This window comes from Felis catus, chromosome A3 (genome assembly GCF_018350175.1).
Source record: "Felis catus isolate Fca126 chromosome A3, F.catus_Fca126_mat1.0, whole genome shotgun sequence".
NCBI classification, from domain to species: Eukaryota; Metazoa; Chordata; class Mammalia; order Carnivora; family Felidae; genus Felis; species Felis catus.
The window spans coordinates 91,141,580-91,159,579 of NC_058370.1; the positions used below are offsets into that span (position 1 = coordinate 91,141,580).

The 18,000-nt window shown below is 44.7% G+C and overlaps 1 protein-coding gene across 1 annotated transcript in view; it reads right to left on the minus strand.

Annotated features, from left to right (window-relative positions):
- Window positions 1-768: 768 nt before the first annotated feature.
- Window positions 769-18,000, minus strand: part of TACR1 (tachykinin receptor 1) — a 141,708-nt gene continuing 124,476 nt past the window's right edge. Inside the window, exons 3-5 of the mRNA XM_003984160.5 lie at window positions 6,367-6,517; window positions 5,093-5,289; window positions 769-3,984 (exon numbers count right to left, since the gene is read on the minus strand). Of these exons, the coding sequence (XP_003984209.1) occupies window positions 3,693-3,984; window positions 5,093-5,289; window positions 6,367-6,517 (640 nt within the window). The 3' untranslated portion in view covers window positions 769-3,692. The remainder of the gene's footprint in view (window positions 3,985-5,092; window positions 5,290-6,366; window positions 6,518-18,000) is intronic.

The following is an 18,000-nucleotide window of genomic DNA, read 5'->3' on the forward strand; positions in this document are numbered from 1 at the left end:
TGCAGCCCACTCTCTCCCAGGAGAGGTCCCAGTGACAACGTGTGGCAGGGGTGCCAGACCTGGCCATTTATGCCATCGGCAACTTTTTTTTAATGTTTATTTATTTTGAGAGGTTGGGGGGAGCAAACATGAGCAGGGGAGGGCAGAGAGTGAAGGAGAGAGAGAATCCCAAGCAGACTCTGCACTGTCAGCACAGAACCTGACATGGGGCTTGATCCCACGAATCGTGAGATCATGACCTGAGCTGAAACCAAGAATCCAATGCTCAACCAACTGAGCCACCCAGGCTCCCCTCTATGGGAAAACTTTGATGTGGTTGGGCATCTGAGACTTTTCACAGCTTCACCATGGTCTGAGGCTCTGCCTGCCCATCCTTCCCACCCCCTTTCATCACAGGTGTCACATCTGTGCTATGCTTCAGGCTTCCCCTGCCTGCTTCTGCTTCCTCTCCCCTTTCCCAGGCATCCCTCCAATAAATCTCTTGTACTTCTAACTCTGTTTTGGTATCTGTTCTGAAAGGGCCTGCATGGACACAGCTCTGTTCACAGGTGACATTGTTGGGCACTTCACACAATCCCACCTTACCTTCCCAGATCCCTACCTGAAAACAGCCACCAGTTTGCCAACCCATTTTGTCACAGAGTTAAAAGTCTATTTAGGTGTTAGTTTCCATCCTTGTGGCTATGCAAGTTAGTAGGGTTCATCATACCATCCCATTCAGCATCCTGTAGGGTGCTGAGGTTCCCCAGGGATGAGACAGAGGCGTGAGATGGTCAAACACACACTTTATTTCTGTATGGAGATTCTTTCCAGGATCCCAGGCTGGATAACAGAAACCTCAGGAACGACCACTGTCCACTTATAGACTCTTCTTGAAAACCAGGTCAATGAGGTCAGCTCCTGAGTCCCCTTTTCCCAGGAGACCTCTTAGTCCTTCCAAGAGAAAGGACATTCCAGTGTGTCTTCAAATTCTGGTGGGGGTGGGGAGGACAAAGATTCCTGCCCTTCAGTTCCTCCCAGAAAGGTCTCCCACCTACCCCTCAAATACTATGATTTGACTGAGTTCGTGATATATGTCTCAGCTCCTTTCTGTGACGAAATGAAGAGGAGGAGGATTGGCACAGTACAAACAACACATTGACAGCAACTGGATCCCACTTTTTGGAAGTAACATAATAAAGATGGCCCCATGATATCTTATATTCTTTTACTACTGAACACTACACCAAGGAAAAACACTTGGGAGATAAACACAGGGTGACACATTTCTATAAAAATGAGACCCATGCACAGTGCAAATTATGGTGTTTCTCACACATGGGAGCTGACAACATTTTAATAAGTTCAGTGGAGAATGGGTTAGAGGAAGGCTTGCTGGGCTCTCTCAGTAGGATGTTCTGCCATAGTTGAACTAGCCAGGACCATCCAATATTCTCTCTTCTTATGTGTGGTGTTGATGCTGTCCAACCACATCCCTTCAGTTCCCTTGGTGGCTCCCTTTGCAATGATCTCAGAGAACTCATTGCAAAAGTCTCTCTGAAGGTGCTAGGTTTTGGCTTGATAACCCCTGTTGAGGGTAGGTCTTTAAAATCCTGGGGAGAATGTGCTTCTCAGCTGCCTCCATGCCTGATGGGTAGTCTCGACCCATTAGGACAGGTGAGCTAGCCACAAACCAGTCTAGTAGGTTCCTCAAGAGCGGAGGAGCTTTGTGTCCCCAGCTCAGGGCTAAGCACAGAGCAGGTACTCAACAAATTGTTGAATTCAACTCTAACCTCTTCAACAGAGAGGATGTTCCCAAGTCCTAGACACTTTTCTTCTTGGGTATTTTTTATAATCATTCTGGTTCCTTATATACCCCTCTGGAATGAATAACATGGTACAGTTTTTATTGGAAGTATGATTAATGCTTTGATTTTTTTTTTTGCCCCTAAATTATGTCTTTCATCCATATGTCTACACTGAAATAACTTTATTTAATTTATTTAATCCTTCCCATGCTGCTCTGCAGAATGTGGCTATTGGGTTATTTTGGCGTATACTGTTGCTATACAACTTTCTCAGGGCTGCTAATGCCCTGGTAGGGTTATAGCCCTCATGGCTAGTAAAGGCTAGAGAGCCTGTGGGCAGCATTGGTCTCTGTCAACACCACAAATGCAGCACATGTGCATCCATTCTTCAAACCACAAGGAAGACATTCATGGATGTTACATGAGACTTCTGCTTTCAGCCACATCTGGACAAAGCACAAATCTGGGAGACATCAAGAAATTGTGTGCTCACCTGCTGGAAACCTCAAAGCTTTGCTGAGACATGAAGGATTAAATTCATGGCTCTTGGTAGACTGACTGTCCTGTGGGGTTGGTGGGTCTTCCCACCCCTTTCAGACAGGAGGCCAGTTAAGCCGTGGGGGCAGGAAGGGAGATTCAGAGAATCTGAAGGGAAGATATAAGGTGGCCTCTTCCCACAAGTGGAGCTGCAGGGTCCAGCCTCCTTGCTCACTGGACATCTGAGAAGAAAGCTAGAATAATAGAATAAAGCTAAGACTGCCTTAGTGCCCCTGCCCTAAGATACCCCAAAAGGCCAGAGCAGGGAGCCCACATGTTTATCTTCCTTGATGGCATCTCCACCTGTGGAACTTGGCCTGCTAACACTTGATGGAGAGATGCAAACTTTGATATGAAGTCCTCTGCTCTGTCAAAGACCAAAACGTTCCAGAAGAAGGAAAATACTCGTGGTTTTAGGATAAATCCGAGCATGTTTGACATGGATATTGACACGTTGTAGCAGTTGCTACTCTCCAGAAACAGGGTACTAAGTCACTAGACTTGCTGTTCTTATTCTTTTTGAGATTACCAATTGATAAAACTAACAAAAAACTCATACAATCCTTGAACCACTGAATGTTAAAAGGAGTACTTAGGTTATCTAGCTCAGCCCCATATTTTACAAATAAGGAAAGAGAGGCTCAGATAGATTAAGTATGGCACAGGCCTCCTGACTCTTGGTCTGTAGCAGACATTAGCTGGCATCACTGGACCTATTTTGCCATACTGGTTGTTCAGGACAGTCCCTGGGGATATAATCCACATGGACCTGAGGCTCTCAATCTCAAGAGGTGTCGATGCACTAAAATATTGAGGTCTTTAAAGGAAGGCATCCATGCTTCCTTTTCATGGATGCTTAGAAGACAGAGTTAAACCTTTCCTTTGGATTTTATGTGGTTCCTTCTTTTGTTTACCCTGATGAGTGAAGGTTGATGTGATGTGCTCCACCAGCTAAAGGAGAATAATGTGAGCACGACTATGGACAACTTCACTGAAGTTCATGGAGGCTCCAGGCAAATCCAGGTGCTGCAGGATTCATCCCTAAATGAGCCTCCACATATAACCAAAGTTAATTTTAGAATCATGGAAGAGATTTAGGGGAAATCAAGTCCAACCTTGCCATTTTACAAGCTCAGAGAAGTTCAGCAATTTGCCTTGGGTCACACAGCATGGGGGATATCAAAGTCATAGAAGAATCCAGATTTTTTTTTAAACTCAGGATTGGATGTTTTCCCTAAAAAATTCTGAACTTTTTCACAAACCCCAGTGTTAGGGAATTTCTGATGGTTTCTAGATCAAGGCATTATCCATGCATTAAGTGAAGCAAGACAAAAATGGTGGTGGCTGCCCCTGCTGAAGACCTGCGGTCTAGGAGAGCATGTTGGAGTAGAAGCTGAAGCTCTCTGTCATGGTCTTGGAGTTGCTGCGAGAGGAGCCATTGGAGGTCAGATCCAGGGACGAGGGTGTGGTCTTGGGACCATCCTCCAGCTCCTCCTCGTGGGCCCCCACTACCGTGGAGATGGTGGTCTCCAGGCGGCTGACTTTATACACGCTGCCCTGGGTTTGGAGGTACCGGGTGGATTTCATTTCGAGCCCCTCGTAGTCGCCGGCACTGATAAAGGGGCAGCACCGGAAGGCATGCTTGAAGCCCAGGCGGAACCTGGAGAGACAGAAGATGGGAGAGGTGACCCTTTGGGACAGTCTGCTTCCAGAGGGCATTGTCACCACTATGTCAGCTCTTTAACACATAGACAAGCCTAAGTATGACTCTCTGTTGTTATTGTTATTATTATTATTATTATTATTTAAAGCTTATTTATTTTGAGAGAGAGAGAGCAGGGGAGGGACAGAGAGAGAGGGAAAGAAAGAATCCCAAGCAGGCTCCACACTGTTGGTGCAGAGCCTGATGTGGGGCTTGAACTCATAAACTGTGAGATCATGACCTGAGCCGAAATCAAGAGTCCAACACTTAACTGACTCAGCCACCTGGGCACCCCGATGACCACTGACTGAGCCACCCAGGCACCCCGATGACCACCATTCCTGATGGGCTCTCCCTTCTCTTGCTTGTCTAAGGTTGGCTTCTTCTGCCAGAACAGCTCTCCTGATCAGTGTGACTAAGTAAGGGCCTTCCAGGCACTGATTCCCCTTTGCTTACCCTGTCCTGCTGGAACCGCTAGAAGAAACTGGGTAAAGCTGCCCAAATTGTATGATGAGATGAGATGGAAAGAGGAAAGTGAGAGGCCAGTGAAGGGAAAAGATGCCCTATGGAGAATGGTATTCTACGGCCATCAATCTCTCTTTGTGTGTTACTCTCCCTGTCTCCCCCCCCCCCCACCACACACACACCCCACTGCATGCACAGCCCCCTGTGCATGGATCCACAGGGCAGAGGGAACAAAATCACAGGCCATGAACTAGATCCAGCTTTCAGGCCTGTTTATATGCATCAATCACAGAGGTTTTTTTTTTTTTTTTAATGTGCACCCCCACCCCCACTAACTTAGTTGCCAGTGTCCAAAAGTCAGAAGATTCACACATAAGTATGGATGTCTGGTTCTTCTTGGAGAAGAAAAACAAAGTCCACTTTGGGCTCATAAAGCTGCATGGCAATAATTAGTAGGGATGGAGTAGTGTGGTCTTTTTGCTGCAGTCCCTCCCATCCCCTCTTGTCTCACAAAGATTTTGCTCATTTAGGTTGGCTGTTTGGCTGCTATAGAGACAAATGATCTTGTCCCTGGAGAGAGAGTGGGGGATGAGGTCCTCACCTGTCATTGAGGCAGCAGTAGATGATAGGGTTGTACATGGTGGAGCTCATGGCCAGCCACATGATGGCCAGGTAGACCTGCTGAATAAACTTCTCAAGGTAGAGATCAGGGTTGATGTAGGGCAAGAGGAAGAAGATGTGGAATGGCAGCCAGCAGATGGCAAAGGTGCACACCACGACGATCATCATCTTGACCACCTGGCAAGAGGGTGGGGCAGGTGAGGTCACCACCATAGCCAACTTTTCTCACAGCTACTTTCTCTCTCCTCCCATGCCCCTCACCGCACACAGTGCAGTGTGTGGTGGGAAGTGTCTATAATAACCCCTTTCGAGGAGGAGACAGGACCATTTATATGTGGTATCAAAGGACTTTGATTATATCAGTAGTTCTCAGAGTGTGGCTCCGGGACCAGCTTTGTAACCATCATTTGGGACTTGTCAGAGATGAGAATTCTTGGACCCCATCCCATACTTACAGAATCAGAAACCCTGGGGGTGAGACCCAGAATTCTGGTTTGACAAGCCCTTCAGATGACTCTGAAACACAGTCATGTTTGAGAACCTCTGTGTGATATCACCCCTCTGGGCAGTGGCTGCAGAAGCCAAGGGAGAGCAGACAATGACCCAGGGGTATGGGTATTCAGTGGGGAGAGACTCAGTAAGGAGGAGGAAGCAGTGAGGGCAGGGGGGTGGGGGAAGGTGGAGAGGAGGGGCCAGGGTAGTATCAGGGGAAAGAAGAGGAAGGGAGGCATCTGGACAGCTGCAGCTAGGGAGCACCAGATGGTTAAAAGGGATTTAAAAGTTTTTTTTATAAATAGTGAGTAATGTGACCCACTGTTTCTGTTCTCCATCACTAGTTTTGTTCCTTTTAATACTTTTTGATGTTTGAACCAAGTGAATGTATTATTTTGTCAAACTTTAATAATAAAAGAGGACTTAACTCTTCAATGCATTTGTAGTTAAGTGTGTGTGTGTGTGTGTGTGTGTGTGTGTGTGTGTGTGTGTGTGTGTTTGTGTGTTAATGGCTTGACAGGTTGCAATTACTCTTAAGGCAAGAAAGAAGTGGCTTTTGCCTATACAGGCAGGCCTAGGTTACAAATACAACCAAGAAAGATCTCTTCCCTCCTCTGTCCCACATCTCCTCTCCTCCTTCCACTGTTCCACAGACCCAGGGATGTTTTGTGCCTGCTGCCTCTGGGCCTCCTGAGGCTCTGAGGCTCATATGCTTGCCAGCCTGAGCCAGGGCGGGTTAGGTGCTGCTTGCTCTTTGCTTACCTTGCGCTTGGCAGAGACCTGCTCATGGTAACGGTCAGAGGAGTCCCCAGGGATCTCGCTGGCCCACAGTGTGATTCCCACAACAGTGTAAGCATAGCCAATCACCAGCAAGGGGAGGAAGTAGATCAGCACAGTTACGCAGATGTGGTACCTGCAACAGGAAGGATGGGAGGGGTCAGTCTAAGGACAGGGATGGTCAAGGCTTGCCAACCACCTTTCTCAGCATTTGCCATTAATGAGCTTGGATGATAAGGCACAGCATGGAGTCTGGCCACCTGCATTGGGTGGTTGGCTGATACATGAATGGATAAACTAGAGAAAGCAAATCTCTTCAACTTAGGTTTTTCTTGTGGACTTTTTCCATAATAGAGATTCCTGTTGAGATGAAGCGAAGAAAAAACATTGATGAAAGGGAACTGAATCTGTTGTATACTTATGACAATTTCAGTTGATGGTAAGTTCAATATTGCTTACATTCCCCCTCCAAAAAAAATGCAACCTTAGGCTGCATTAATAAAAGTGTATTCTCTAGAATGCAGGAGGTGTTTGTACCACTCGGTTAATTCCAGTCAGATTACATTTAGGCTGGGCTTTTGTGCAGGAGTGTAGACAAACTTGTACATTCAGGTGAGAACCACTAGGTGGTTGGTGAGCTCTCATTCTTTCTGTGGACAAGTGGATTCACAGGTATAAGAATAATTAGCTTGGAGGAGAGAAACAAAATTTATCCTAGAACTAGGATCAGTGGGTGAAAGCCACAAAGTATAAGCCAATTCTAAGTCTGGCCCTTAAAAATATATCTGCAAATGGAAGCTTCCTGGGTCTCTGGGTTACAGCTTGCAAAATAGATACCAATTGACTTGAGTTTGATTGGGACAAATTGACATGGGCAGGAAATAAGCTTTTGCAGTATTAAACCACTGAGAATTTTTTCTCCAAGATTTTATCTAAATTCAAGTTAGTTAACACATAGTGTAGCATTGGTTTCAGGAGTAGGATTTAGTGATTCATCACTTACATACAACACCCAGTGCTCATCACAACAAGGCTCCTTCTCAGTACCCATCACCCATTTAGCCCATCCGCAACCTCCCCTCCAGCAACTCTCAGTTTGTTCTCTGTAATTAAGAGTCTCGTGGTTTGCCTCCCTCTCTGTTTTTATCTTATTTCTGCTTCCCTTCTCCCATGTTCACTTGTTTTGTTTCTTAAGTTCTGCATATGAGTGAAACCATATGATATTTTCCTTTCTTTGACTGACTTATTTCACTTAGCTATAATACACTATAATACACTGTAGTTCCATTAACATCATCGCAAATGGCAAGATTTCATTCTTTTTGATGGCTGAGTAGTATATACATACCATATCTTCTTTATCCATTCATTAGTCAATGGACATTTGGGCTCTTTCCATAATATGGCTATTGTTCATAAACTACTGAGATTTTGATGTTTGTTGCAACAACATAACTTATTCTATTTTGTTTAAGGCAAGTGTCCTTCTAAGTAGGATGCTCAAATAATTTTTTGATTTTGAGAAAGGATATTTTTCTCAGTGAGTGCTTTGTATATCTGGTTAGTTATAGCCCTTTTCTCCTGATGTGAGTTTAATCGAGAGGATCCATTAGCAGTAATAGTAGTAATAATAGTGGGAACAGCTAATATTTTAGGGAGTTCACTCTAGATCGCTATGTTGATAATAATGTTAATGATAGTATTAATAGCAGAAACGATAGTTAGATTTTATTTAGTGAAGAGCACAATGCCACTCGCTTTACCATTATTCTTATTTAATCCTCAAAAAAAAATGATTAGGCATGTACTATCATAATCCCATTCTGTAGATGAGGAAACTGAAGTTAAGAATTTAATTAACTTTCTCAAATTCACAGCAGGTAAAAAGAGGAGGGTGGGATAAGAAGGCAGGACTGTGACCCCAGAACCAGCTTTTTATCACTGGAGAAAAGTCATCCAGTGATGACTCTGTTTATGCTTATTCTCTTAAATGATTTTTTTTTCCAATAAAGAAAACCTACTTATTCATTTAATTTCTCTTTATCGGTACTATGTTTTCAATTACTTCTTTGCAAAGCTCCACAGTTTTACTTATTCAGCTTCCTGTGAATATTAAAATTTGCAACTTGAAGACACTCGAAGAGCTCTTAAATAATGCACAACAGCTTCAGCAAAGCAGGGTGCTGAGTGCATCCGTTTTGTGCACACAGGCTGCTCCAACAGTCTCAACAGGCTGTTAAGGTCCCCCTTGATTGTCACCTCCTCTGGGAGCCTCTGGGTTCTCCAGTCACCATGGCAGTGAGTGCATACTGAGTTTCCTACCTGATCTCAACCTCTCCCCCGATTGCTGAACTTATCACTTGGATATAAGGGGACAGGGAGACCCTGGGAACCTTCAGGATACACCTGCTTCTCCTACCTGGAAGAATAGTCCTGACTTATGCAAACCGATACTTGGTTGATGATCAAAACACATTAGTTGAGCTTTGTGGGGCCAGTGCCCCAGAGTGCTGAGCATCTATATGGGAGTTAGGGACACGATGGAAGGACACTGCAGTCCAGTCACCGGTGCTCCTAACCCTGGACCAGTGGATCCCAAACTTGAGCCAGCTTCAGAATCACCTGGGGGAGCTTGTACAAACACAAAGGGCTGGACCCCACCTAGACTTTCCCACTTAACAAGTCTGGGGTGGGCTTGAGAATCTGCTTTCATAACAAATTCCCAGTTCATGCTGCTGCTGGTCCAGGTTCAGACTTTGAGAAACACTGTCCTAAACCAATGGTTCTTGAGCCCGGAATCACATGAGAATCACCAGGGGAGCTTTTAAAATGGTCAGTGCTCAGAGACACATTAAATTGGCCTTGATTGTAGAAGCAGGAAACCACAGCTGAGAAAAATTTCCCAAGTTATTCTTGCATATGGTTAGCACTGAGAAGCACTGTTTCAGGTCCAAGTCTGCAAGCCTGTTGGAACCCCATTGTTTGAGATTTTATGACTTCACTAAGATGTGTGTTAACCATATTTTTTAGTTTCTGTATCTGATGCTTTGAGGTCTAGGCCTTGTTGACCTGGAAAGGACTGTGCCTCCTTGGGTTAGTTAATTCCTAGAGATAACTCCTGCTAGTGTGCCTTTCCTATGCAAACTAACCAACCCAGGGCCTATACTCCCCACCCACTTGTTTTCTCAGGGGCTCTTACACTGTGGGATGCTATCCAGCTGCCATGGTCACCCCAGGGCCACTTCAGACAGTCAGGGGCACAGAGCTCATGGAAATGATTCAAACTAGCCAATTCTAAGCCTGTTTATCCTGCCTCACCCATTCCTTCTCTGGAACACACAATAAAAGCCTTCCTGAAGTCTCCTGAGCTCTCTCTCTGCCCATGGCCCTATGTGGTGCACTTGCCACTTTGTCCTGGGAACTATGAGTAATAAACTATCTTTTCAATGGCAATCATGTCCTTATCTGTTGGCCTCACCATACTTGAATAGAATATAAAACATACACTTTAAAACAAAGTACGCTTTGGAAAAATCACAGATCAGACCATTAGGAAAATGCTAAGCTGAATCAATAAACATAAATTATCAGCTTCTATTTTTTTAAAAGAAGGAAAAGTAATTTTCTTATTTGTAAACAACAAAAAGTATGAACTTAATTTCAGTTAAAAAGTACTATAGTCAGGGAGAGCATTAACTTGTCCATTGTAGAACAGGGATAATTGAAAATAACACAGGAATATGACCCAGCAATTCCACTTCTAGATATATACCCAGAAGATTTGAAAGCAGGGGCTCAAATAGATACTTACACACCAATGTTCATAGCAGCACTATTTCCAATAGCCAAAAGGTGGAAGCAACCCAAATATCCCTCAAAAGTTGAGTGGATAAACCAAATGTGGTATATATTTACAATGGAATATTACTCAGCCGTGAAAAGGAATGACGTTCTAATACATACCACAACATGGATAAACCTTGCAAACATGTTAAGTGGATAAGCCAGATACAAGAGGACAAATACTGGATGATTCCACTTAAATGAAATATCTAGAATAGGCAAATTCATAGAAACAGAAAGTGGAATAGAGGTTACCAAGGGCTGGGGAGAGGGGATGGAATAATAGGTACAGAATGTGGGCTAATGGAAAAGTTCTGGAAATGGATCGTGGTGATGGTTGCAACAATATGGTGAATGTAAAATGGTAAATTTTATGTTATATGTATTTTATCACAATAAGCTTAATTTAAAAAATCCATGAGAAAATTCTAGTGAAGCTGGGGTCTTACATCTCCAGATGAGTAGTTTTCTGCTCCCTTTGGGAGCCCCTCAACAATCTCCCTCCCTCCCTCCCTCCCTCCCAAATCATAAAAAAACAAACAAACCTGTAGGTTTGATTCTTGGATGGGATCAAAGGTAAAATGTATCCTCCTAAATCTTGCTCAGATAAGCCCCTTTTGCCTAGAAATTGCAAGTACTTAGGATGCCTGAGTAGTTCGGTTAAGCGGCTGACTTTGGCTCAGGTCATGATCTCATGGTTTATGAGTTTGAGCCTTGCATCTGGCTGTCTGTTGTCAGTGCAGAGCCTGCTTTGGATCCTCTCTCCCCTCTCCTCTCTCTGCCCCTCCCCCAACTTGTGCGTGCACGTGCACACGCTCTTTCTCGCTCTCTCTTTCAAAAATAAACAAAAAATAAAAAATAAAAAAAGAATTGCAAATACTCAATCCAAAAAATGTCCAAGTTACTAAAAATTCTAAATGACTACATTAGAAAAGTTCAAAAAAATTCTAAGGTCAAATGAATGAAATTCCATCATTAGAAAAAATGAAAATAAATACATTTCTTCCATCTTGACACCTTCTTGAAGAAATTTTACCATATTCTTGTAGTTAACTGGAGATAATCCTGTTTTGTAATTTTTTTTCCATAATCATTGTTTTAGAGAGCTGGCCAATGGAATTTCGTGTAATCTTATTATGTGAGGCTCCATGCTTTTTTTTTTTTTTTTTTTTTTTAATTCTCCAATCTGATATTCCTAGGTTCCTGCCAGGCAGGGTTTAATCAGCTCTCAGAGTTAGTATCCGCCTTGAGAGAAGAGAAGAAGGGGTCAGGGGTGCATCTGAAGTGAGTGAGAGAAAGGACCAGGAGTGACAGCAAGAGGCTGTGACAGCAGGGGTGGCTTGGTTCCCACTTGATGAGATATGTCCGTGGATTCTGATCATTAAATTCTGCCAGTGGACTTACCGGTACCCTCGGAAGGCAAGTGCATGCAACAACCTCCTACCTTTGTTCCCTCCAGGTCACCCCTCTAGAAGCGGCACATATTACAAGATAAAATTGCTATATACAGACTGTGTCACCCCAAATCCTGCAGATTCGCCTGTCCTTAATGCCGTAATGCTCACTAATCCAGGTTTACTAACGTCTCACTATCTGGAGTCACTCGTTGCTCAAGCACCAACAGTTCCAGTCTCTGAAATAGTCCTCAGCATCTGAAATCAGATAGATGGGTTTATTAAATAGTATCCAGTGTGTCTTCTAATGCACTTCATGGAGGCTCTAGGTGCCCTGAGGTGGGGGAGGAAGGGAGACAAGAGGGCAGAGCTCTGGGGTTCCTGCTGTCCCTCTAACAAGCAACTCTGCTGGGTTTATATGTGGCTTTCTGTGGATCAGGTTGTTAGGTGGTGGTGGTGGGAGATTTCAGCTGTCACAGAAAGGTGGATGAGCACTGCTGTGCTTATCTAATTCAGTGCGTTAACCCTCATTCATTGTGTCAGTCTTCTCTACAGTTTCCACACCATGTAATCAGCCCCTTACTTCTTGAATATCCCCGGTGACTTCTGCTCACTAGCTACAAAGCCAGCGCCATCGGCAATACCTGGAGCTTGTTAGAGATGAAGATTATCAGTCCCCACCCTGGATGGGCCAAATCGGAAAATGTGTACTTTAATAAGACTTTCTGGTGATTCATGTGCAAGTTCAAGTTTGAAGCACAGTGCTCTCCATCTTGGCTGCACACTGGAATCACCTGGGGAATGTTGAAAACTTCCAGTGTGTGGTTTCCAGTCTCAGCTTCTGACTTAAGACTGGCCTGCAGTGCTGCCTGGGCATCAGAGTGTCAGAAGCTTTCCAGAGGGTTCTCCTTGTGGCTGGGGCTGAGAGTCATCGTCGTTGAGCCTACTCCTGCTGGCAGCTGTGACTGATGTCGTTCCTTCTTAAACTAAGAACCTGTGGCCCGGTAGCTTTCACTACATCCTAGGTCACAGGCAACATGCTGAACCTGCCTCCTGGGATGGTCCTGCCAACTTGAGATAACCAGGAACACGCCTGAGCCCTCTTTGTATCTCGGACTTGTGGGGCCACCCCTCGATAGACATGAGCTGAGCAGTACCCCCTTCCTGCCCTTCCTTGAGCAGCCCTCAGGCTGTCTCTTCCTCAAGCACAGTGCTAGATGCCTGCTTGACTTTTTACTTCCTTCCAAAAAATTATCTTCTTTGCAGATAAATGTGGTTTCTTTCTAGTAAAAGAAAAAAAAAATCCCTATATTTTTTTGCTCACTTTCACTTCTAGGCATTAGACCAAATCCCAAAGCCCTTGCAGGCCTATTGGAGACAGAAAGAAACTGCAGTCTACTAATTCATAAATTCTGTGGCCCTGTGTGAGGAGTCCAAGCCTCTGTTCCCATTACCAGGAGCTCAGTCTTTGGGGGACACAGAGAAGTGCCAAAGAATGTCATATGGGAAGTGACTGACAGTGGTTACCTCTTCAAGTGGAGTGGAGACACTGAGAAAGGCATCAGGGGCCTTTATAAATATATATAAAATATAAAAAATATATACATATGTAAACAAGTTTTAAAATTACCCTGAAGACAGTAGGCATTTTGTTACTAAGTGCATGGAGAATAATGGGAATGCAGAAGTGAGACTGTCAACCAATCCAATCAGGGAAGCTTCCTGCAGGAGGTGTGCTTGGCCATGCCCTGATATGTGTGCAGGAGGTGGGCACTACAGGTGGTGAAAACAGCAAGTGCAAAGGCACCGAGGGAGGACCTTGGCATGATGCGGTGCTGTGCTGTGACTCAGACTAATGGAACATGGCTGTGTGAGGAAGTATCAGGAGACTTAGAAAGATAGACAGAGGACAAATCATGAAGTGCATTTTATGACATGCTGGAGAGTTTATAATGTATTTTGAAGTTGATGGGAAATCACAAAATGTTTTAAACAGGGAGTGACATGATCAGATACTTGTGCTCTGGCCACAGTGGACCTTGGATGGAGGCAGGAAAGGCTAGAGGCACCAGCCTTTAGGAAGCTGTGCAAGGAGCCAGGCTGGAAGCGGCAATGACCTGAGCTAGAGCCATGGCAGACCGGATGGATGGGGAGGAGAGGAAGACCCCAAGGGGCTGTGGCTGGGAGGAAAAGCTGGTGGGCTTGGCTGCCATTTGGCACTTTAGCTGGGTTTCTGGCCTGTGTGAATGGGGGAGAGTGAGGCTGACTGTTGCAGGTATGGGGACCCGGGAGGAGGAGCAGGTTTGTTGGGGAGGTCAGCAAGCTGACGTTTGGATATGCTGACCTTTAGGGCAAGCAGTTGAATGTCTGAATCTGGCTGGAACTAGGACAAGAGGCCTGGGTGGAGATTAGATTTGGATCCCTTGGGTATCCCCAAACCCTGAGAAGATGAGGGGAGAGAGGGGGCTGGCAGAGGAGGCCCACATGAGGATGAGCCCAGGACAGGAGGGAAGTAGGAGAGTGAGGGGTGGGAGGTGCAGGGCGGGGAGGGAGAGTCCAGGGACTGGTGGAGCCTGCCTGGGGGAGGAGTGTTGGGAGGCGGAGGTGGGATGAGGACAGGAACTTGCTCTGTGGTTTTGGAAATAGGAGGTCATGGGCAGATTCCATTTTTGTGGTGTGGTCAGCGATGATTAGAGCAGGTGGGCCAGCTGATGGGGAGTGAGGAGTGGGGGCAGTAAGTGGGGGCTCCATTCCTAAACTGCTGGGTCACAAAAGGGAGGGAGAGGTCAGGGGACAGAGAAAGACATTTGCATGGGATAACAAAGCCCTCGTGTACCCTCCCCTGCTTGTGACCAGTCTACCCTGGGATATAGAGATGTGAGGACATGTCCTCGCTGTCCTTGAGAGAGGGCTGGGATCATACTCCCAACAACTGCATCCAGGCATAAACTTGGGGCAGAAATGCCCCCAGGTCAGCCTCTTTCAGGATGTGCTGACCAATCAAGGCAGATGCTCAAGTGTATTCATTTAATTGACAGAAAAATTGGGTTCCCCAGATTCCTACCCCCAAATGGTGCTGCCTCCTGAAGGCAGTGGCTCAGCTCCTGCCAGTGAACAAGAGGAAATAAAACATATGTTTTTCTGCAGTCATTATCCAAACCACGCAAGTCAGAATTTTGATGTGTTCTTCTCCAGGCTCCTTTTTATGTTTTATCTGCTTCATTAGATGCTATGGTCCTTGGAGACAGAGCCCAGCGGTGTCCCTCCTTAATCACCCTTGCAGAACTGGCCCCAAGGAAACTCTTCATAGAAAGATACCGTGTCAGGCTTGGAAGGACATTAGAATTCTCACCTGCTCCATACCCACAGCCAGCAAGAAGCCCCCCTGAGGGCATCCTCTTGAATACCCTGCAGGCACAGAGCCCCAGGCCTGACCATTTCCCATTTCTTCATTTAATTTTTTCTTTTTTCTTTCTTTTTCTTTCTTTCCTTCTTTCTTTCTTTCTTTCTTTCTTTCTTTCTTTCTTTCTTTCTTTCTTTCTAGAGAGAGCGAGCAAGCACAGGGTAGGAACAGAGGGAGAGAGAGAGAGCGAATCTTAAGCCCCATCTCAGGGCTTGATCCCATGACCCTGAGAACATGACTTGAGCCAAAATCAAGAATCAGACGCTTAACTGATTGAGCCACCGAGGCACCCCGATTTTGTAATCAATAGTTTTCTTGTTGCAAGCACTATATATTCATTGTGGATTTGAAAATACAGGCAAGCATTAAAAGAACACCTTTAGAAGTTCTTGTGAGCCCATGACCTAGAAATAAATCCTAATAAAGTTGACATCTTCCTATACCTAGCTGCACATTCACACTCTTACTTGCACATACATAAGTATATTTTATATTACTTCAAAAATAACACTGTGTCACAATCATCTTTTTATGTCAATGAATCTATTTCTATGACAATGTTTCTAACCAGTGTGACCATGCCCCATATTATAGAAGTACATGGGTATTCAGCCTGCCTTCTAATTGGGACGTTTGAGTTATTTACAATGTTTTGATATTTAACTGATACTGTAATTAACATCTTCAATACATATCTTTGCTCTCATTCTCATTTCCCAACAATTAATTAGCCAGAATTAAAGTATTATTAAAGGTTTGGCATATATTGTCCCTCTTCAGAAAGTATCTGCTAACTTATGGCCTCTGGGCTTTCTCTTTTTCCTGCATGGTGGCACTGGGTGTTGGGATGTGTGTTAGTCTTTAACAACATGATAGCTTACTTTTAATATTCTTTATTCATTATAAATTGAAATTTTATAATTATGCCTTTTGTCATTGTCATTTCTTCTTTTCCAAATTGACCACTTGTATAATTCGCTCGATTTTACATGGGGTTGTTCATACAGTCCTTACTAATTTGTGAGAATTCTTTATGGCTTCTATCATATTATCCTTAGAATTGCCTTTTCAATATCATAGTTATGAAAATATTCACCCCTGCTTTCTTCCAGTTTATTTATTTGATTATTTGTGTTGTAACTATTCAGTCCATCAGGGATTTATTTTGATGAGTGTTATGACAAAAGCTGCCACATTGTTTTCTTCACTAATTGTCTACAGCTTTCCCAGCACCGCTATTAGATATTGCGTCCTTTCCTTGCTGAATTGAAATTGCACTTATACCTTATACCACTACCATGTATCCTTGGCTCTGTCTGGGCTTTTGTTCCGTTTCCTTGATCTTTCTTTCTGGTGCTAGCTCCACACAATCTAGTTTTTGTGGCTTTGTAGTATATCATTTATCCATGGCAGTACAACTCTCGTATTATTTTACTCAGTTCTCCAATACGGAATATTTCTAGACCTTCTTAAGAAGAGGGTCAGGGGGTGGGGCGCCTGGGTGGCGCAGTTGGTTAAGCGTCCGACTTCAGCCAGGTCACGATCTCGCAGTCCGTGAGTTCGAGCCCCGCGTCGGGCTCTGGGCTGATGGCTCAGAGCCTGGAGCCTGTTTCCGATTCTGTGTCTCCCTCTCTTTCTGCCCCTCCCCCGTTCATGCTCTGTCTCTCTCTGTCTCAAAAATAAATAAAAAAAAAACGTTAAAAAGTTAAAAAAAAAAAAAAGAAGAGGGTCAGGGGATAGTTTCAGTTATTTGCGGCCAGGATTTCAGCTTCCCAGAAGATATCATATGGCAAATCCACTGGCCCAACCCTGCACTGGTTCTCATGATGTCCTGGTTTCAGAGTTCTCTTGGTCAGCTCTCTCAGACAAAGAGAAAGGTCCTAAAGAGGACGTGTTGCTGGGAATGGCTCCAGAGTTTGGAAATGCTCTAAGAAGAGACATGTAAACAACGGACTCCCAAGCAGAAAGAAACCAAGCTCCCTTACCCACACCCCTCCTCCTTCCAGTCTGCTCATGGGAATAGGGTAGAGACAGGAGGACTATACCCCTGCCTGAAATTTTCACTGGGTTATATGTTAAAGAACAAAATAAACCCTGAATTACAAAGCTTCTGCAGACTTCATAATGCTGAGAGAAGAACATAAATCAGATGGCCCTTGGTTTAGCCGAGGACCTTATTGTGTTCAAGCACAAGAAGATAGGCTAGAAGTTTAATTTGAGGAAGGGAGACATATGCTCAACCTGTCTCTGTGTAAGAGAATATCAAGAGTATAAGTAACAAGAAAAAAAGAGAAAGATGAGAGATTAGGCATGAGAGGGAGGGGAGGGGGCCGGGAGAGACAGAGAGAACAAGAGTGAGCGTTCCTGAACCCCATGACTGAAAGCAGGGATTAGTAAAAGGGCACAGCCAGCAAGAGTTTGCCTGTGGTGAGGACTGCTCAACAGAGTACAAAGAACAGTGGTATCTGAGGGTAAATTCAAGAAGGTATTATCCTGTCTTGTGCTGTAATTCTCTAATTTCTATAATCACTCCTCTCATGTTCTGTAAACAGCCTCGACAACTCCCCATCAGTGGGGCCTTGAGGAAATTAAGGAGGAGGAGCTGTTTCCGGAGTGGGGCCAAAGGGGCTGGTCTGAGCTAGTGGTGGCCAGGAAGATGCCGTGGTGGGTGAAGGTTCTTACTTTGGTGGGGTAGGGAATGTGGTGGAGAAGGAGACTCTGTCTCCGTAGGCAGGGAGACAGAGAGGGAGCCCCTGAGTCTGTATTCCATTCCCTGGTCAATCTTCTCTGTCTGGCAGATGACATCAAATCATGTAGATATTCCTGGAATCCCCTTAGTAGTTTTGGAAGCCCCAACCACGCCAGACAGCCCAGATAGCAACGTCTGGGCAGACAATCACCACCAGGTGGCGCCAAACTGAAACCGGCGCCCGGACCAATCAGTATTTCCTTGAGAGTACAGGCATTTCCCTGTAACAG